The sequence below is a fragment of the Paramisgurnus dabryanus genome, chromosome 12, assembly GCF_030506205.2.
Source record: "Paramisgurnus dabryanus chromosome 12, PD_genome_1.1, whole genome shotgun sequence".
Taxonomy (NCBI): Eukaryota; Metazoa; Chordata; class Actinopteri; order Cypriniformes; family Cobitidae; genus Paramisgurnus; species Paramisgurnus dabryanus.
In genome coordinates, this window is record NC_133348.1 from 15,982,093 (window position 1) to 16,002,590 (window position 20,498).

Genomic DNA, 20,498 nt, shown 5'->3' on the forward strand with positions numbered 1-20,498 from the left:
TGTAATACATTAAATTCCAAAGCAGTAAGAGCGACCCCTTGCGTACGAGAGAATGATCAGATTTCCCATAATGCCTCACAGGAACGCGCTTTTACCGGCTTCTCGCGAGATTACGGTCTCTTCCCAGGCCGTCGTTGAAAGAGGTAAGTCTGCTGAGTGTGCCCAGCTAGAAGGATATTAGTCTAAAATGTGTGAAATATCTCATCGTTGTCCTCATGTATTGGATTTATGTGATGTTTTCACTGAGATACGTTAGATGTGAGTATTTTTGACGATGGATGGTTATTTTAGAAAGTGTAATTTGGATATTTACGATGTGCTAGCAGACGTGTCTACGAGAACATTGCCGAGGCCCATGTGCTGCTCTACGATGGCGTTAAAACATGAAAAGTATGCCAAATATAATATTTAAAGACCTTATGTTTGTGATTTATGAGGAATTATGCATACTGTGATTAGAAAGGTACATTAAACAACCAATGCTAACAGCATGCTAAAGGTATACTTGGCTAAAACTAACTTGCATTGTAATGTCTGGTGAATCAGCGAGGACAGAGAATATACAGTGAAGTCATGAATCTTTATCAAGATTAATTTCAAACGTAAATAATAATTTACGGTAAATAGCTACATTTATAGACAAGTACATACACGTTTAATGTGTCACCTTGTTCCCCTGTGTAAACTGCAGATTACCTCAGTTGGTTCTGTTGTGATACAAAGGTGCGAGCATTAAACTCACGTTTTAATATTAATACGTATCTCTGTTTGTGTTTCAGACACAGGCCATGTTCAGTACCAGCGCGAAAATCGTGAAGCCGAATGGCGAAAAGCCAGACGAGTTTGAGTCTGGTATTTCCCAGGTATAATACAATAATCTTGAGTTATTATTATTTAATAATTTACACAACTTTATTTTAATGTTTTGATTGTTTTTCTCATGGTAAGTTATTGTTAATCTGATGCAGGCTCTTCTTGAGCTGGAGATGAACTCTGACTTGAAGGCTCAGCTGAGAGAGCTTCACATCACTGCTGCTAAGGTGCTTTTCACTTTATTGGTCTTTAATTGGTTTTCATAAACACGTGAAAACATCAGCAGAACATTTAAATTTGATGTATGATACCCAACGTGGACATCCTGTGAGATGGCTCTCATGTGGCTCTGTCCGTGTGGCGTAAGGGAGCGTAGCACTTTAGTGCCATGACGTACAGTCCCGTTCCACGCCGTTGGATAGCAAGCTTGTCCCCGGCCTTCGGCTGGTGTGGATGGCGTCCTGTATATTCCTAGACCTTTCTAGAGCCCTTTGGGCCGTTACTGGGGAGGTAAACCATGCAGTGCACAGTTTTTTAACTGTTAGTAAGTGTTTGTAGCTAAATGCAAAGGTGGGCTGTGTCACTTCATGGTTTTGTGTCACATGCTTGTTTAATTCATGCTATTGCTTCACTTCTCTCAGGAAATTGAGGTTGGTGGCAGCAGGAAAGCCATTATCATCTTTGTGCCAGTGCCCCAACTGAAAAACTTCCAGAAGATCCAGGTTAGGCTCGTCCGTGAGCTGGAGAAGAAGTTTAGCGGCAAACATGTGGTCTTCATTGCACAGGTAAGGCTTGTGTACTTCGACATGCCTTTTTTTTTTTTTAAAGTAAACTGCTTTTGTCAGGCTTGTTTAGCTTTGTGTATTATATGGATGTAGCTCATGTTTCTAAACACAACTTTTCCTGTTGTGCCTAATTGACAGTGCTTTTATTTTAAAATTTAAGGGTTAATTCCGCTTTACATTGACTTGAGTATTGATGTTGTGACAACAGCAAATGCAGCACAAACGCATTTTTGCATTGGCTGCTTGCTTTTCTGTGAATGTAAAAAATGATTGGACAAAGCATCTCAGATTATTCTGATTGGCTAAATAAAGAATCTGACCATTAAAACTTGTGGAGTCGTAATATATTTTATTGTTTCAGTTTAGCGTCCCATTCTGTAAAAAAATGCTTCTTAAAATTATAACACACAAATAAAAATGGGATGACAACCAACGTGGACATCCTGTGAGATGGCTCTCATGTGGCTCTGTCCGTGTGGCGTAAGGGAGCGTAGCACTTTAGTGCCATGACGTACAGTCCCGTTCCACGACGTTGGATAGCAAGCTTGTCCCCGGCCTCTGGCTGGTGTGGATGGCGTCCTGTATATTCCTAGACCTTCCCAGAGCCCTTTGGGCCGTTACTGGGGAGGTAAACCATGCAGTGTACATGCCCATTAGAACTTCATTGAGAGAATTTGATCAATGATGAGTAGTTTAATCTTGTTTTACTTTGTTTTTCATAGAGAAGAATCCTGCCTAAACCCACAAGGAAAAGCCGCACGAAAAACAAGCAGAAGCGTCCCAGGAGGTAAATGTCATCTTCTCTTGCATTTTGGAAGCTCTGTGTGCAAAGTCAGGGTTAGTAATTTTTGCTTTCTCAGTGTGAATTGTTTTGTCTTGCAAACCATTCTGTGGTGGTTGAATTGTTAGTATAAATCAAACCAACGTGGACATCCTGTGAGATGGCTCTCATGTGGCTCTGTCCGTGTGGCGTAAGGGAGCGTAGCACTTTAGTGCCATGACGTACAGTCCCGTTCCATGACGTTGGATAGCAAGCTTGTCCCCGGCCTCTGGCTGGTGCGGACAGCGTCCTGTATATTCCTAGACCTTCCCATAGCCCTTGGGCCGTTACTGGGGAGGTAAACCATGCAGTGCACAACCCAAACAGTTTTGCCCTGTAGGATATTTAAGTAGTTTTTAATTTTAATTAACTTGTATGAATAATAGGGTGAGTGATGAGGGATAGCCTTTTAATTGGTGCTCTGTCTTTCAGCCGAACCCTGACTTCTGTGCATGACGCTATCCTTGAGGACCTGGTTTACCCCAGCGAGATTGTCGGCAAAAGGATTCGTGTGAAACTGGACAGCAGTAGGCTCATCAAGGTCCACCTCGACAAGGCGCAGCAAAACAATGTTGAACACAAAGTAAGTGCTTGTCTCTTTCGTAAGCACACAACCAACGTGGACATCCTGTGAGATGGCTCTCATGTGGCTCTGTCCGTGTGGCGTAAGGGAGCGTAGCACTTTAGTGCCATGACGTACAGTCCCGTTCCACGACGTTGGATAGCAAGCTTGTCCCCGGCCTTCGGCTGGCGTGGACGGCGTCCTGTATATTCCTAGACCTTTCTAGAGTCCTTTGGGCCGTTACTGGGGAGGTAAACCATGCAGTGCACACTCCAAATTCAGAGGTCTGTTTTAGTTTGCTGAATGACCTCATGGATGTTTCATAGGAATTGTATGTTCATTGTTTTATCTTGTGAATTAAAATTTATTAAAATGTAAGTTTTATTAAAGAATTTTCTGTAGTTTTGTATTGAACTGTTTAATACAATTTACCAGAATGATAAAGTAACAAGCAAGCCAAATAAATGGGAGGTGTTTTATACAAATGCCTTTGCTAATGTCTGGTTCTTTTTTATAGGTTGAGACCTTCGCTGGTGTCTACAAGAAGCTCACAGGCAAAGATGTGATTTTTGAATTCCCGGAGTTCCAACTGTAAAGTGCAGATGACAAAATAAATTTGTTTACTGTCATTTTGCCTGTCTTTGAATTGCTTGTATCAAAAATGTGTGCAAAATGTGAGGTGCTGCCTCCTTATTAGATACATGCACAAAGTGACTCAAGTCATACATGGCACATTTGTAGGAAATCAAAATACATCAGTAAGTTCTTACAAAATAAGTACGTAATACAAATCTTCAGTAGAGGCTTCCAACAGTCTCCTCAAAACAATGTGTTTTTTGATAGCTAGATGTTTGCCTAAACTTAAAGGAATAGTCTACCTTTTTGCCATATTAAACTGTTATTACCTCAACCTAGACGAATTAATACATACCTATCTTTTTTCAATGCGTGCACTGTACAGCGTGTTATGTGTTAGCATTTAGCGTAGCCCCATTCATTCCTATGGTACCAAAAAAAGTTTTCTTTTGTGGCACCATACTTACTAGTATAACTCCTCATGTAACAGTCTTTAAATAGAGAAAAAGTGTTTGGTGGCTTCCCTGTTTGGTACCATAGGAATGAATGGGGCTAGGCTAAATGCTAACACATTCACGACGCGCTGTACGCATTGAAAAAAGAGAGATATGTATTAATTCATCTAAGTTGAGGTAATAACATAGTTTAATATGGCAAAAGGGTAGACTATTCCTTTAAAGGGGACATTCCACAGGACTTGTTTCTTTTAGATGTAAAAAATCTTTGTCTCCAGAGTACGTATGTGAAGTTTTAGCTCAAAATACCATATAGATAATTTATTATAGCATGTTAAAATTGCTGCATAGTAGGTTTGAGCAAAAATGTGCCATTTTTGGGTGTCTACTTAAGTGCAAATTAGATCATTTATGCACGAAATGGCGGTGTCCTGGTTGCAGATTTAGTGGCAGTATTTTCCCTAAATTTCAATGACCAATTTTTTTCACATGTTTACCAAAACTAAGTTACTGGTTGACTGTTCACCTTTTCTAGGTTTATAAAAGCACTGGGGACCAGTTATAACACTTAAACATGGAAAGTCAAATTTTCATGATATGTCCCCTTTAAAATGCATTAGCCATTATGAGAGTATTACTGCAGAAGACTGTTGCCTAAAAAATATGACAGGAACTGAGGTTATTTTGACCTTTCATTTTTTTTGTTTTATAAACTTAAGAGATTAAATTGCAGAAGGGTGCAATACCTAAAATATATATTTTTAAAGTGTACTGTATTAAGTGATGATATTTTAGGTTGCATTAAAATGAACTGAAAATGTCAAGGCCAGGCTTTTAGCATAACTTAAGCGCATCATTACCGATCGTTACGCATGTCTGTGGTTACTGCGTAATGCGTTTGAAAATTCTTTTGAATTTAACATAGATATTGATTAAATCCGTATTGAATAGTCTTCAAAGTGGAGGACTGAACTTAATTGTCATAAATGAGTAGATAAGGAAGCTCAAGAAGACAGGTGAGGATGTGGAATCGGGCTCTCCATTTTTTTTTTTACGTTACGTTGCAGTCCGCAGCTGATACTGCGTGATTTCGTTCTTTTACAGGTTCTGGACTCGCAATCAGACATTTATAAAAACATTTTTAAATAAAAGATATCTTTATTATTGTGGTGCAAAACACCCTTTACAAACATCTACTACTTTACTTTATTATAGTTATATACTGGGAGGTAATATTTTACACCTCCAATGTGCCCAAGACTTTACAAGTTATTCTTCAGCAGAGGGCGCTATTGAGAAGCTTATTTTCCACAATACTGGCTCGTCGTATGACAGGTGCTAGCCTTGCTAACCGAAATCCAGTGGTATTAATTTGCTTGTTTGTAGAATAGATATGATAGATTTAAGTTTTTTTTAACTCGTGCTATTATGCTGTGTTTTAAAGCCACACAGTACTGTCACTGTTTCAAGCGCGATCGTTGTTTATGATCAAGTTAGTGGACTTCGCACTGTTGCACACTGTTTGTTCTTTGGATGAGTAGTTAAAGATTACAGTTAGTCAACCTGTTCTGTTCTCAATAGAAGTTAGAACTTGTTCCACGACGAATCTAGCACAAATTCATGCAAAGTTAAGTTAAAGTTGTGATCAACATAAAAATGGCAACTCGTTCAGTGCTGAAAGAAGCCAGCAGTCAGCCGCACTTCATACAGTTCAACAACCTCGCATGTGAAACAGCTGGAGGAAAGGTGAATAATATATTGTTTTAAATATAATATGCAATGCCATTACACCAAGTTTAAGAGGTATCGATATTTTTACAACTGATTGAAATGGATTAAATAAAGTAATACAACTTTATTTTTATTAAAGGTAATTTTTGCCACAGATGAGTGGTTTGCCCCTGCTAGAAATCTTTTGAAGGTGAAGTCTTTCTAAATATCTATATATCTATATTTGCTTAACATTTCAGTATCTAATATTAAGTGGCTTATGCTGTTCTTAAATTATCTAAAGAGGGAACCTCCTGAATTCATTGCTACAGCGTTTACTGAATTTGGCAAATTGATGGATGGCTGGGAAACCAGGAGGAAAAGAATAGCAGGTATTAGTTCACGAAGACAAACAAATGCATGTATGTTAACTATAAAACCAAATATTTTGTGTAAACTATATACCTCTTTATTGAGACTTATTGGGGTGGTTTCCCGGACAGGGATTAGGCCTTGGTTTAATTAGGAAATATAACTAGTTTTAACAAGCATGCCAGGAAAAACAAAGGGCACTGATGTATTTTAAGATATGTCAACGCCAGTAGTTTTTAGTTTGGACAGCTCTTACATTTACGACTAGTCAAATCCCTGTCCGGGAAACCGCCCAATGGAGTTAGTAGAATAGCTTCAGGCTACTTCTCTCATCTTTCCAGTCTCTCTGAAGATCCAATGATGAAAACATGCTAGATTATCTTCAGGGTACTGCAAAACTGAGCATCCTCATCTGACCTGGTTATCAGGGCATGTTTTGTAATCACAAAGTCTGCTTGGTCTGTACTTAAAACGGATTTGGGGATTTCATGAAAGATGCATAGGCCCGTGTCTCGCATCTTGTGTTAAAGGTCACGACTGGTGCGTGGTGCAGTTAGGAGTTCCTGGAATTATTCATGGCTTTGATGTTGACACGTCCTTCTTCACTGGAAACTTCGCGCCGTACGTCTCCGTTCAAGCCGCATGTCTCGGTGGGTATCTCACAACAGCCTTTATCCGAGAACTGCAAGACAGATACATATCTAATGCATGTAACTGCTCTTTTAGATCAGACACCGTGTTTCATTCCGGAAGGAGATCGTACAGGAACGGCTGCTTCCCAAAGCCAGTTTGAAGCTGTTGCACAGGTCTGCAATATATTTCGGTGCACTAGATTTTCATGCATAAAATCTGGAGTGTTTGTGTTTCTGGGGGAACACCGCTCAGGCTGAATTTATGATTTACAGCTTAAGTCGGACAGCTGGGAGGAGCTTGTACCAATGACAGCACTGAAGCCGGGGTACTCTGATTCATGCCACAACTACTTCAGCGTCACTTTCGCACACAGAGTCACCCATATCCGTCTTAACATATATCCAGGTAATAGGCATTCGGCGGTATTTATCATTCAATGCAAATTAATAGGACACAACAAAAATGTGATCAGTCATAATAATAATACTGGGCTGAGGATAATGATGTGCTTACTTGAAAAAGTATTTTAGGGAGCCATATATTTTTTGAAATTAATGCAAACTAGGGATAATAAAATAATATGTTGTATTGCACCTCAAAACTGGACGGTAGTTATTTACATTATATATTTTCTTAGCAAATGATAATCAGCAGATCATAAGCTTTCCACAAGACTATTGATTTATTGATTTAAAGTCTAGCAGGCTGTGTAGTACACAATGTATGCACCATTATAGCATCACCAAACAGAATTTAAGGAAGAAATAACAAAATAACGTAATATTTCAACTTTTAATATTTTTGACCCTGCCTTTGAAAACCCGACTAAGTCCTTTTTTGTGATTCAAGCTTACAGTTTTCTACATAAAATCATCACCTACATAATGTAAATAACTTTCTGGGAAAATAAAACCTTGATATGTTTAATGTTAACTGAATAAGGTCAAATCAAACTTTAATGCTCCTAATGTCATGATTAGATTATAAAACTTTGGATTTCACAGGCAGGATCACATTTCTCTATGTTTAATGCTGACAGATGGTGGTGTAGCAAGGCTGAAAGTTTATGGCATTGGAAACAAGGACTGGTCTACTGTACCTAGTAAAGACCATGTAGATCTGGTTGCCCTGGTCAATGGAGGAGTATGTGTAGGCTACAGTGATGCCCACTACGGTCACCCGCGCAATATGATTGGTGTGTGATACTTTGGACTGATGTGACAAGTAGAGAAAATATTTTTATTTTATTTTTTTGAGTCAATAGAAATCATTAAAATCTTCAGATTGCTGTTACAGAGAGCAACAATGTCTGGTTTTAAAGGGACACTCCCCTTTTTTTGAAAATTCAAATTAATTTTCCAGCTCCCCTAAAGTTAAACATTTGATTCTTACCGTTTTGGAATTCATTCAGCTGATCTCTGGGTTTGGCGCTAGCACTTGTAGCATAGCTTAGCATAATCCATTGAATCGGATTAGACCATTAGCATTGCTCTAAAAAATAATGATATTTTTCCTATTTAAAACTTGACTCTTCTGTAGTTACATTGTGGTTACTTTCAATAGCAGGGGACTATTTTCGGGCACTGCGTAATATCACTACGCCTGCTGCAGCCATGTTACGGCAGCAAAGTCCTTGATTGTTATGCCAGAATGAGAGTATAGTTCCTAACATATCGGCCTAGAAAATCGCAGCTTTTAATTTTCCGTCAGTCTTAGTACACAATGTCAATACAGAAGAGTCTAATGACTACTATAGAGTGCTAGTGGTCTAATCAGATTCAATGGATTAAGCTAAGCTATGCTACAAGTGCTAGCGCCAGACCCAGAGATCAGCTGAATGGATTCCAAAATGGTAAGAATCAAATGTTTAACTCTAGGGGAGCTGGAAATTGAGCATATTAGTGTCCCTTTAATAAGATAAATGAAATAATTTGATCTCTTACGCAGACTTTTCTTTTAAAAATATTTAATTGAGAAAATACTTTAATACATATCTATTTAAAGAAAAATTATGGCATTACATCTGAGATACTGTATGGTTACTTATTTTCAATACATGCTTCTTTATAGGTCTGGGGAGGGCTGACAACATGGGTGATGGGTGGGAGACAGCCAGACGCCTGGATCGGCCCAAAATTTTACAAGTAAAAGCACTGACACGTTAGTTATAGGAACCATAATGGGAATCAGTTATGCACTCATTCCATATTTTGGTTTTTAGGTGGATGAGAAAGGCATATTACAAGTGCCAGGTTCTGAGTGGGCTATTTTCAGACTAGGACATCCTGGAGTAATAAGCAAAATTGAACTAGACACCAACCATTTTAAAGGTGATTGAAGTGTTTTGCAATGTCTTTGTCCAAATGAAACAACACCTGTCAGTTGCTGTTGCTTAAAATCAGCAATCTTCCTTAGGAAACTTCCCAGATTCTTGCAGAATTGAAGCTTGCAGTTTGACTCCAGATGAGGAGAAGAAATGTATTCATAGCCAGTGGCAAAGTTGCCCCAAGTGGCAAATTCTTCTTCCTCCTCAGAAAGTATGATTTTGTCTTTAAATAATTCACTTGGACTTTATTTTTCTGGTCTCTGAAAATCTGATAATAATGTTCTTCATCTATAGATGAAGCCACACCACAGGCATTATTTTTCTGAAGAGTCTGTGGTACGATGTGGGCCCGTGACTCATGTTCGTCTGGTCATAGCTCCTGATGGAGGGGTCAGCCGTCTCCGACTCTGGGGTCAACCGTTGTCTAACACCTTGATCTGCCCTCGACAAACATCCAAACTGTAACGGCAACATGCGTTCCTAAAAATTAAGGTGCTTAAAAGGTTCTTCACAGGGTTGCCATAGAAGAAACAGTTTTGGTCCTCGAAGAACTATTCGGTCAGTTTCTTTAAAGCTACATTTCTCTCTTACCTTTTTATAATCTGAAGAACCTTTTTTATCACAAAGAACCTTTTGTTAAACAGAAATGTTCAGATGTTAAAGGTTCTTTATAGACAGTTTCAGCAGCGAAACATAAACAAACAGCTTTCGTGCCACAAACTTAACTTCCGGTAGACCTCCTCATAGAATCCGTCCTTCTAGAGTAGATTTTTAATAACAAGCAAAATAAATAATCATTTAAGGGGTCATATTGTAAGATTTTTTTAAGATGTAAAATAAATGTTTGGTGTCCCCAGAGTGCGTATGTGAAGTTTGAGCTCAAAATACCCCATAGATAATTAATTATAGCATGTTAAAATTGTCACATTGTAGGCCTGAGCAAAAATGTGCTGTTTTTGGGTGTGTCCTTTTAAATGCAAATGAGCTGATGAAATGCAAACACTGATCACAATGATGGTGGTTTGTTGAAATTGAAACTAAATTGTGCTGCCAATTATCTTTTCTCTCCCCCTTTTCTCACTGAACTAAATTGCAGTGATGTGTTTGGATAGTGCAGATTAAGGCGATGGTATTTTTGTAATTGGCCTTGCTACCTACCTCACAAAACAGGTGAAATCTGAACGACCTAATTTTTTAGTTACTGGGTTGTTCTTTTTCACAATTTCTGGGTTGATAGAAGGACTGAGGACCAAATTATAGCACTTAAACATGGAAAAAGACAGATTTTCATGCTATGACCCCTTTAAATTACCTGACTTAAATAGCTAAAGCGTATCAACTAGGGCTGTGAATCTTTGGGTAGACTGCGAATCGATTCGATTCACGATTCAAAGGTTTCCGATTCGATTCAAAAACGATTTTTGCTAACCAGAACGATTCAATTCGATTCGATTAGCAATAAAATTTGATTTGATTCGAATATTAACGATTCTGTTCTATAAATTAGTATACATCTGCATCTGAGCAAATAAAAGAAATATTTGGGAAATTCATGACCATTTAATAGATTTTCATTAACTAGATTCAGGACTTTAGTTTAATAGCTTAACTTCTTAGGACTCAAAATACATTAAAGCAAGTAAACCAAGAAAAATAATACTCTACATATTCAATGCACCATAAACGTTTATTGTAAACATTGCATACATTTCCTGAACATTTAGGAAATACAGCAAAGTGTGTAAATACAGCAAAGTGTGTAAAGGAGTAGCACTTCTCACGTCTGACCCTAAAATACTAGCTGCTTTAAGTGCAGGTATGTCTATCTTAATGGCATGGCATCTGCGGAGATGGTTGCTAATAAGGTTCGTTGTATTTCCAATGTATTTTAACTCAGATTTACAATGTCTGCAAACTGCAACGGACTTCGGACAGTCTTTCAATTTACTTCGTGAAAACTGAAGTAATCCCAAACCTTTGATCTCATGTTGGCTGGTGCGTTGTTCTCCTTCGTGTCCCTCCATTTGTGCACTGTCTGCTGTGTTTATTCAAATGACAGCAAACAGGCGCGCCGCAAATTGAAGAGTAGTGACGTAATCCACTGCTCATTTTACGTCGCAGATGTAACTAATTTAAAATTTATTTATATATTTTTTATTATCCATCATATTCGTTATATAATCACGATTCATTCGATTGTTAAATATAAAATCGAAACAAACGATTCACGATTCAAAAATCCAGGTTTCAAGATCGATGCATATGCATCGGCAGGATTTGTAATCGATGCATCGAGAAAACGAATGAATCGTTACACCCCTAGTATCAACCATTACACTGAGCTAACGTTACAATGTGAGGTACAGATCCTTAAATTCTTGTCTGGCTGCCATATCTGCACAGCGCTGCTGATCCACTGTCTCCCCTCATCTTTTAAAAACTGAAACATTTTTATTTTCCATAGGGTATTTGTTCCAGAGGTCAGTTTAGTCGATTAGTCAGGCCATTAAACAAACAGAGACCAGAAGTTAACTTTGGGCCAGATGCATAACCACGGCAACGCACATCCGATGAAACCATCTATAGAACCATTCAGACAAAAAAAGTTTCTTTTATGGCACCTTTGAAGCAACTTAGTATTGGTAAACCATTATCTGCAAGCATGTGAAAAAATATGTAATTGAAATGTGGCTCCGCTTGTGATGTCAAAAGGGAATATTACCGCCCCTTAATCCAACCATGTGCATCAGCTCATTTACATTTAAAATGACACACACAAAAATGGCACAGATTTATTTTATATCTTTAAGTTTTGTGAAATGTCTCCTTTAAGTATGCTAAACTAAAGACAAGTTTCACCCTATAAAGTGGCCTTATTAATGCTGATACTAATTACAGGCATATCATAACATCCTATAAAATGTACACCATCTTAAACCATAGGCCTACTGTGTAACTGTGGTACTATGCTGTAGAATTGTATTACTGTCAAGGCTGTTGGTTTATAAAACATCAAAAAGAAAAACTTAAGTAATAAAGTGAGAGTTTAGTACATTTTCTTGGCTTGTATCCCTCACACCTAAAAATCTTGATCATATTGTTTTCGTCTTAGAGACATCTCAATATTTAGAATTGTCTTCAAAGGGACAGTTCACCCAAAAATGAAAATCCTGTTGTTACAAGTTGTTACAAACATTAACGTATAAATTACTTACTTCAAAATCTCTTCCTTTGTATTCAGCAGAACAATGTTTGTAACCAAACAGATGCAGGGCACCATTGACTTTCATAGTAATAATATTTTCCTACCTTGGAAGTCAATGGTGCCCCAGATCTGCTTAGTTACAAATATTTTCTAAAATATCTTAATTTATGTTTAGCAGAACAAATAAAGTAATACAGGTTTGCAACAACAGGAGGGTGAATAAATTATGATTTTCATTTTTGAGTGAACTATTCCTTTAATGCAATGAAGCCGTTAAAGGTGGAATACGTAGAATTCGCCACTAGATGGCACCAAAACAGCAATAATAACAAATGACGTAGATTAATGACGCTCTGAAGCAGCGTGGTATGGGATTTGTAGTCTTTAACTCAATCAGACGCGAATGAGAAATTACATTGACGAATAAAGTAATCAAGTCTTATAAATTACGCTTACGGGAGCTGTCTTTGCTGACACAACCAGCGGCAGACGGTAAAGAGTAATCTTAGTCCATAAACAAGCGCGTAGCCTGACAGGCGCTAATGCATACTTCCGCATTTGTCCATGAAACTGTTGTCATGTGGTTTTTACGTCAGTAAAGGCAGTAACAAAGGTTCACGTGGATATTAACATCATTGAGAGGCGACTGCACTGCCCCGTGTCAATGTTTTGAATGGCAATTTTCTGACGATTTACAAGTAGTTGAAAACATTACAGATATTGATAGTAATCAGTTGGACAAAATATATAACACTGGCCTAGTGGTTTTTGGATATTTTACTGCAAATATCTTACAAATTGCACCTTTAACAGATAGGACAGTTGTCTTGAATGCCATGATGGGGTGTTCATGGGTGCCAACTTGGATATTAAGACTTAGATAAGTAATTTTATGATAAGTATATTGTTCATAAATGGTAAGATAAGTCTGTTCTTTTTACCCGTAAACTCTACCCTCTTTTATTTTTTAAGTAATGGTTTAGATGTAAATGTACAATAGATTGATGTTTATCTGATGTTTTTTTTTAAGTCACTGTCAAAGCATTTCAAATGTTTTACATGATAAAAGATAGGAAAAGTTAAATGGAAACATTCTTAAAAATTGACAGAATTTATCTTTATTTCCCTGAAAAGTTTTTGACACATTTCCAGTATGTGCTTATCCTTTGGAACAGTTGGTTAAAAGTAGAAGGTTTTTGACATTTAATGACACGTTTCAAACCTTCAGGCTTTGACTCTGAAATTGCACAGATAGCTTCTGCAGACAGAGATTTTTCCAGTGAGTTGGGTTTCTTTCCAATCATTTTGTCATGTTTCCGTACGGATTAAGGCAGCGGTCCATAGCAGGACAAATAGTGTCAGAATGGTGGAGAAAGATTCTGCAGTATGTCATCAAGCTATAAGGCCTAGCAATAGAAATAGCAGCTTCCAGTTAGCCTTATTCATGAAAAAACCCTTTAAACAAAGATTTAACATAGAAAAGTATGAAACTATTACTGTATATGGTCTCTCACAGTTAGTATGGCAGAGAAGCTTCTGTCGCTGCATTAGATTGTGCTCATGTTTTATTCATTCTTATTCATTTAAAGCCTGAAGGAGAGTAGATGGGGTCATATACCTTGCATGACCTTCTATAGTTATTCCGCTTGTCTTTATAACAACAGTTAATATTTACAGCTGTAATGAAATGACTTATACTATGTATGTATTGAAAAAGGATAAAATGCAGAAACTAAATTAATTTACCTTTTTTTTTTTTTTGAGTACAGTATGCTTTAAAAAATTTGATCAATACATAACTATTAAAGTTGTTTCTAGAATGTGTTAGTTTAGCTAAAATACTTTAGTTGTAGTAATGTGTCATGCATTAGTTTATGTTAGGTGAAGTCTTTTAAACATTTGATAAGAAAAATGTAAACCTCAAATATGCAGTTGCATGCTCACTGTAGTTCAGGATGACCTTGATAGGCCGAGCATGTGGTGACTGAGAGCAGCAGACATCTCTCATTTCTCTGGAGTCAAATGGCTGCATTGTGATTAATTACAGTATATTACACTCACTCCTGCATGAACGCTCGCTCGTGCACACACAGGGATGCTTGCTTCAGATGAAGATAAGTGTTTGTTGGGCCGAGCTTAAATGACAGAGGGGGTTGAACTGCACACTCAGCGCTTTGCTTTGAGAAAAGGTCAGTTTGAAAGATCTGATGCATCTTTATTAGCATGAAAAATTACAGCCTGGCTACCATATTTGTTTTTGTTTTCAAACGTGGTCATCCAGATGAGATCTTGGAAGAAAATTAAAGGTATGAGATTGAATAGTGAATACATCTTAGATTTATTCAGTTTTATACGCTTGGCGAAAAATCTTATGCATGCATGCTTTACATGCTAATGCTGTAATATACACTGAAAAATGTGCTCCCCTAGAGTTAAACATTTGATTTTTACCGTTTTGGAATCCATTCAGCCGATTTCCGGGTCTGGCGCTAGCACTTGTAGCATAGCTTAGCATAATCCATTGAATCTGATTAGACCATTAGCATCGCACTAAATATTTAAAGATATTTTTCCTTCTTAAAACTTGACTCTTTTGTAGTTACATCTAGTTCTAAGAACGACGGAAAATTTAAAGTTGCAATTTTCTAGGCAGATATGGCTAGGAACTATACTCTCATTCTGGCGTAATAATCAAGGATTTTGCTGCCGTAACATGGCTGCAGGATGCGCTATGATATTACGCAGTGCCCAAAAATAGTCCCCTGCTATTGATAGATACCAAGAGGACTATTTTTAGGTGCTGCATAATATCATTGTGCCTCTTAATGCTAATGCTAATGGTCTAATTAGATTCAATGGATTGTGCTAAGCTATGCTAAAAGTGGTACCGCCAGACCCGGAGATCAGCTGAATGGATTCCAAAATGGTAAAAAACAAATGTTTAACTCTAGGGGAGCTGGAAAATGAGCATATTTTGTGGGGTGGATTGTCCCTTTTAATGTTCATTTAACTTTAAACAAACTTTTGCAAGTAAATTTAAATCTGCAGTAAGTTACTGACAAACAGCTGCCAGTAACACTATAATTTCTACAGAAATGTTTGACAGTGTATATGCTGATGTATTACTCTTTATCAGAGCTATTTGACATTTCCGGCACCAATATACTATCTCTCATGGGTCTTTAAGCTGGGGTCTGGGACCCCAGGGGCCTCCAGAAGGTTGTAGGGGTCCCCCGAAAATGTCAGGGAAAAAATCTGTTTAAATATTTGCTTTTTGTCTTTCTAGTAACACAAAAGATTTATCCAATTTGGTGGTCAGATGCTAATTTTAACTCAATTGTTCACCAGCAGGGGGCGACAGATGCTTAACAAATCTCTGCCCCACCGGTAATCTGAGACGTGAGACGTGCATCTGCTGTTTTTGCATGGCCTCTCTTATGTTTATGTCTCTCGGCGGTGAGGTGCGTCATCCAGTGGTCCCAAACAGGCTGTAATTGTGAAACACGCTAAATCAGGCTGAGCCACTAACCTGTTCTGCTAAAAAATCTTAAATGATCCTGAATGAGATGGTTTGCTGGATGGGTCAAGCTTGTCTACCAACCTGACCAGCTGTGATAAGACCTTATACTCATAGCACACAAACCAGACCAGATATTAGACCAGCAAACCATTGTAGGCTGGTTAAAGCATGCTGAACGCAACTTAGTCCATTGTCAAAATGGCATTTGATACTGACAAACTATTCTGCAAACTTAACTTTAGTCTTTCATGAGGTCTGACTGGAAAGCCATGTTTTTTTATGGACTATGCTGTTAATAAAGACAGACACTTGCAATGCTCTCTGCTTTTTGAGACTTGTGGTGCGAGGGGATTGTTTTACCTTAAACCCTCTGTTTAAAGTCAGTGCACATTGATGGAGTGGTAAAAAAGTAAGAAATCTATAAATCTTCTTCTCATCACCCAGAAGGTTGGGAAAATTTCACCCAGATGCCCTGATTTGATATGAAACGCTCCATGACATTCAGATTTGTAATGCTCGCACCAGCCCCCTAATACATACGTAGAAACACACACTCACACACACACACATTCCTTTTTGCCTCCACCTTGCCCTCCTCTCTTTTTCGCTGGCCTCCCCCATCAATATCTGTCGGTAGGCTGCCAAAAAGAAGGATATGCTCAGGAATTAACTTTTTTTTTAACCCTTCCCTTCCAGCATGTTTGGATTTTCTCTGTTTGATCTGGACTGTTAAATAAGACGAATGCTATTAGAAATTCATGGCTGTGCCGTTCCATCAATAAATGATTAGTTTGCAGTGCTTGCCAGTGATTGATTGGCTGGGCAGGGGATGTATTGAAACCAGACTACTTCAATGCCACGGTTAGTCGCTGGGGAATGGCTTAGCTTATCAGTGCCTGAACAACTTAGTGTGCTGTTTGTTAAGGAAAATAGAAAAAAGATAGAAATTAAAGATTGCTTGTTGTAAATCAACAATCAAGGAGTTAATTGCATTTATTTACTCAGCTCTGATAGATTAGTCACCCAGCAATCTTATTAGGAACTATAGTAAACCTATAAATTCGATAAGCTATTTGAAAGAGAAATTACACCGCAAAAATAAAAATCTGTACAATAGAAATTAAAAATGAAGTTTAAATAAATGTCAAAACCGAACATTCAAAGCAGGTAGCTGGTTACAAGATTCATGAGCGCTAAAACACTGCCTTGCTTGACATGATTTTGAAGCTGCTGCAGATATTTTATGACCTTAGGAGATTTATGGCGTGTGTACACAAAAAGCAAAATTAAAGCCATAATATGTAAAAATATAAATAAAATATAAAATATCCCCCAAAACACTTGCACAGTGTATTATCCCAAATGTTCTTAAAGAGTAACTAAACCCTAATCCAACTTTTTTTAGTTAATGATCTGTAAGAATGATGGTTTATTAGTGCTGTTCATTGATTTTAGTAGGTTTTTTAACATTTGGATATAAAGTGTTTCAAAACTACAATACACTGTCAGAAATAGGGGTACAGTAGGGGTCCATTTTTGTCCCCCAAGGTACAATCAACACAAAAGTACCCCATATGGCTCATTATTGGACCTCAAGGTACATGTATGTACCTTTTTGAGGGTCAAAAAGGTACATATTTGTTCCCAAGCATTAAAAGGTACATATTTGTACCATTTCTTTTAAAGGATAAGGTACAATGTTAAGAGACAGCCTCTTGCCATTGTTTTTTTATTTGTTGTTCTAGACAACTGCTGTAAATCTGGTCAGTAACGTAAATAACTATTGTGTCAATTTTTGTTTCCTTTAGTTGGACACATGGGTATTGAAGTAGTATTAGTTTTCTTCTGTTCATTGACAGTGTGTTTAATTTTACTTTTAAATTTTAATGAAAAAAGTTAATTTCACTTAATAAAAACTGTGATATGAACTCAAAAACTGCAATTGATTAACCATTATTTAAACTGAATAAATACTGAATAACTGAATCCCTCACACACCGAAAAAAACCCGCGCTTTTATTTTGACACGCGCCCATCCCCCCACATCTCACGGTCGGAGTCAGTTTCACAGAGCAGCGCAGGAGGACGACAGACAGACACATAAAGAATATTAACAGGTAAGCTCTGGAAACTCATTCATCATCTTTAAAACATTTTTAAATTTTAAAAATGTGTTGTTTGTCGTGGCTCTTCATTTTAATACTGATTCGGTTACGGTTATTTGTGTAAAGTTGTATACGATGAGTCAACGCGATATTGACACAGCACTATTGCCTCAGACTCATTTTTATGAGCAGGTTAATGTGCATTAAGTACACCACAGTTCTGTAAGTGGAAAAAGTATTCATATTTATGTGTTTTCTTACAGTTTAGGGCAAACGTTTCCCGCGCAAGTTTGAATCTCTCTGTCAGTCAGTCAGGGGGGAGTTTAACTGACTGACTGTCTACACGCAATCAAAAACAGTCAGTTATACAGAAACCTTTTTAAGGTAACGTTACCACATTTATTAATGTATTTATTATGTTGTTTGAGTACACCACAGTTCTGTAAGTGGAGAAATAATTCATATTTATGTGTGTTTTCTCACAGTTTAGTTTGAATCTCTCTCAGTCAGTCAGGGGGAGATTAACTGACAGACTGTATAACGTTACAGGCCACCAAACAGTCCTACCAAGAAACCTTTAGGTAACATTACCACATTTATTAATTTATTTATTATGTTGTTTGAGTACACCACAGTTCTGTAAGTGGAAAATTTAATTAATATTTGTGTGTGTTTACTCACAGTTTAGCACAAATGTTTCCCGTGGAAGTTTGAATCTCTCTCAGTCAGGGGGGAGATTGACTGACAGACTGTCTACTTGCCACCCAAACAGTAATTTACCCTGAAACCTTTTACAGGTAACGTTACCACATTTATTTATTTATTTATTATGTTGTTTGAGTACACCACAGTTCTGTAAGTGGAAAATTAATGCATATTTATGTTTGTTTTCTCACAGTTTAGCGCAAACGTTTCCTGCGCAAGTTTGAATCTCTCAGTCAGGGGGGAGATTGACTGACTGACTGACTGTCTACTCGCCACCAAACAGTCAGTTACACAGAGGTAACAAGGTAACGTTACCACATTTATTATGTTGTTTGAGTACACCACAGTTCTGTAAGTGAAAAATAATTCATATTTATGTGTTTCTCTCTCAGTAAGGACTAACGTTAACTGACTGTCTGTATGTCTGTCTGTCTGCTCTCAACCAAACAGTCATTCAAGACCTTTTAAAGGTAACATTACCACGTTCATTCATTCATTCATTCATTTATTATGTTGTTTGAGTACACCACAGTTCTGTAAGTGGAAAATTAATGCATATTTATGTTTGTTTTCTCACAGTTTAGCGCAAACGTTTCCTGAGCAAGTTTGAATCTCTCAGTCAGGGGGGAGATTGACTGACTGACTGACTGACTGTCTACTCGCCACCAAACAGTCAGTTACACAGAGGTAACAAGGTAACGTTACCACATTTATTATGTTGTTTGAGTACACCACAGTTCTGTAAGTGAAAAATAATTCATATTTATGTGTTTCTCTCTCAGTAAGGACTAACGTTAACTGACTGTCTGTATGTCTGTCTGTCTGCTCTCAACCAAACAGTCATTCAAGACCTTTTAAAGGTAACATTACCACGTTCATTCATTCATTCATTCATTTATTATGTTGTTTGAGTACACCACAGTTCTGTTAAGTGAAAAATTAATTAATATTTATGTGTGTTTTCTCACAGTTTAGTGCAAACGTTTCCAGCGCAAGTTTGAATCTCTCTCAGTCAGGGGGGAGATTGACTGACAGACTGTCTACTCGCCACCAAACAGTAATTTACCCTGAAACCTTTTACAGGTAACGTTACCACATTTATTAATGTATTTATTATGTTGTGTGAGTACACCACAGTTATGTAAGTGGAAAATTTATTCATATTTATTTGTGTTTTCTCACAGTTTGTCACAAACGTTTCCCGCGCAAGTTTGGATCTTTACCATTGAGGGTGGCTGACTGTTCTCGACCAACCATCATTCACACGCAAAAACTTTAAAGGTACCACATTTATTTATGTTGTGAGTATACCACAGTTCTGTAAGTGGAAAAAGTATTCATATTTTTGTGTTTTCTCACAGATAAGTATGAACGTGCCCAGAGCAGTTTTCGATCTTTACCATTAAGGAGGCTGACTGACTATCCTCTACCACCCGTCATTAACACAAGAAAAACTAAAGAAATGTTACTCCATATGGACCTATTCATTTACTCATTATGCTGTGAGTACACCACAGTTTTATCAGGGAAAAAATGTATATTTGTGTGTTTCTCACTGCTTGACAAGGACAGATGTGGCCCTGTTAAAAATGTTTAAATGTCGTTTGGTTTAAGGAACGGCACACTGATTTTGTTTTAAAATATTCCTGTTTGGACAGTCTGTTAAAGTCATAAAGGAATACTTGATATATTTCATAAGTAAAGTGTAAATGTAATATTAGTTTTTAATGTTGTGAATTTGGACTGAACAGCACACTGTTTTATATCTAAACCTTTTTTTAAATAAATGATTGTTCAATAAACTGTGTATTTTATCTTTTCTGTTATCATTTTTTTTATACTAATGTTTACAATGTACCTTTACGCTAAACGATTGGCTACACCAACACAAATATATTGAGTCATATGCAC

General features: G+C 37.4%; 2 protein-coding genes, 1 long non-coding RNA gene and 4 other non-coding genes across 11 annotated transcripts; all 7 read left to right on the plus strand.

The window, feature by feature from the left end:
* The first annotated feature begins 76 nt into the window (after positions 1-76).
* rps7 (ribosomal protein S7) lies at positions 77-3,609 on the plus strand. Its single transcript, XM_065256853.2, has 7 exons — positions 77-143; positions 780-863; positions 969-1,040; positions 1,455-1,598; positions 2,321-2,385; positions 2,851-3,001; positions 3,498-3,609. Exons 2-7 carry the CDS (start codon positions 789-791, stop codon positions 3,573-3,575), a joined length of 585 nt encoding a protein of 194 aa, XP_065112925.1. The 5' UTR covers positions 77-143; positions 780-788; the 3' UTR covers positions 3,576-3,609.
* LOC135739164 (small nucleolar RNA SNORA73 family) lies at positions 1,125-1,345 on the plus strand. Its single transcript, XR_010528852.1, has one exon. It is a non-coding gene; the product is annotated as a small nucleolar RNA SNORA73 family (small nucleolar RNA).
* On the plus strand, positions 2,028-2,248 carry LOC135739161 (small nucleolar RNA SNORA73 family). Its single transcript, XR_010528849.1, has one exon. It is a non-coding gene; the product is annotated as a small nucleolar RNA SNORA73 family (small nucleolar RNA).
* LOC135739162 (small nucleolar RNA SNORA73 family) lies at positions 2,519-2,738 on the plus strand. The gene has a single exon (XR_010528850.1). It is a non-coding gene; the product is annotated as a small nucleolar RNA SNORA73 family (small nucleolar RNA).
* LOC135739163 (small nucleolar RNA SNORA73 family) lies at positions 3,033-3,253 on the plus strand. The gene has a single exon (XR_010528851.1). It is a non-coding gene; the product is annotated as a small nucleolar RNA SNORA73 family (small nucleolar RNA).
* A 1,705-nt stretch (positions 3,610-5,314) lies between the features above and the next one.
* On the plus strand, positions 5,315-10,700 carry allc (allantoicase). Its single transcript, XM_065256854.2, has 11 exons — positions 5,315-5,757; positions 5,882-5,932; positions 6,026-6,113; positions 6,624-6,743; positions 6,820-6,899; positions 6,999-7,131; positions 7,766-7,921; positions 8,797-8,870; positions 8,948-9,056; positions 9,142-9,263; positions 9,347-10,700. The coding sequence occupies exons 1-11, from the start codon at positions 5,668-5,670 to the stop codon at positions 9,515-9,517; spliced, it is 1,194 nt and encodes a 397-aa protein (XP_065112926.1). The 5' UTR covers positions 5,315-5,667; the 3' UTR covers positions 9,518-10,700.
* Positions 10,701-10,719: 19 nt separating this feature from the next.
* On the plus strand, positions 10,720-20,352 carry LOC141279866 (uncharacterized). 5 transcript variants are annotated; one of them, XR_012334698.1, is made up of 11 exons: positions 10,720-17,894; positions 18,146-18,266; positions 18,368-18,463; positions 18,566-18,679; positions 18,781-18,892; positions 18,980-19,057; positions 19,167-19,282; positions 19,370-19,447; positions 19,558-19,670; positions 19,772-19,868; positions 19,949-20,352. It is a non-coding gene; the product is annotated as an uncharacterized lncRNA (long non-coding RNA). The 5 variants fall into 5 exon arrangements; XR_012334697.1 differs by having other exon boundaries at positions 10,720-18,266; XR_012334701.1 differs by having other exon boundaries at positions 10,720-18,266; positions 19,167-19,274.
* Positions 20,353-20,498: the final 146 nt, after the last annotated feature.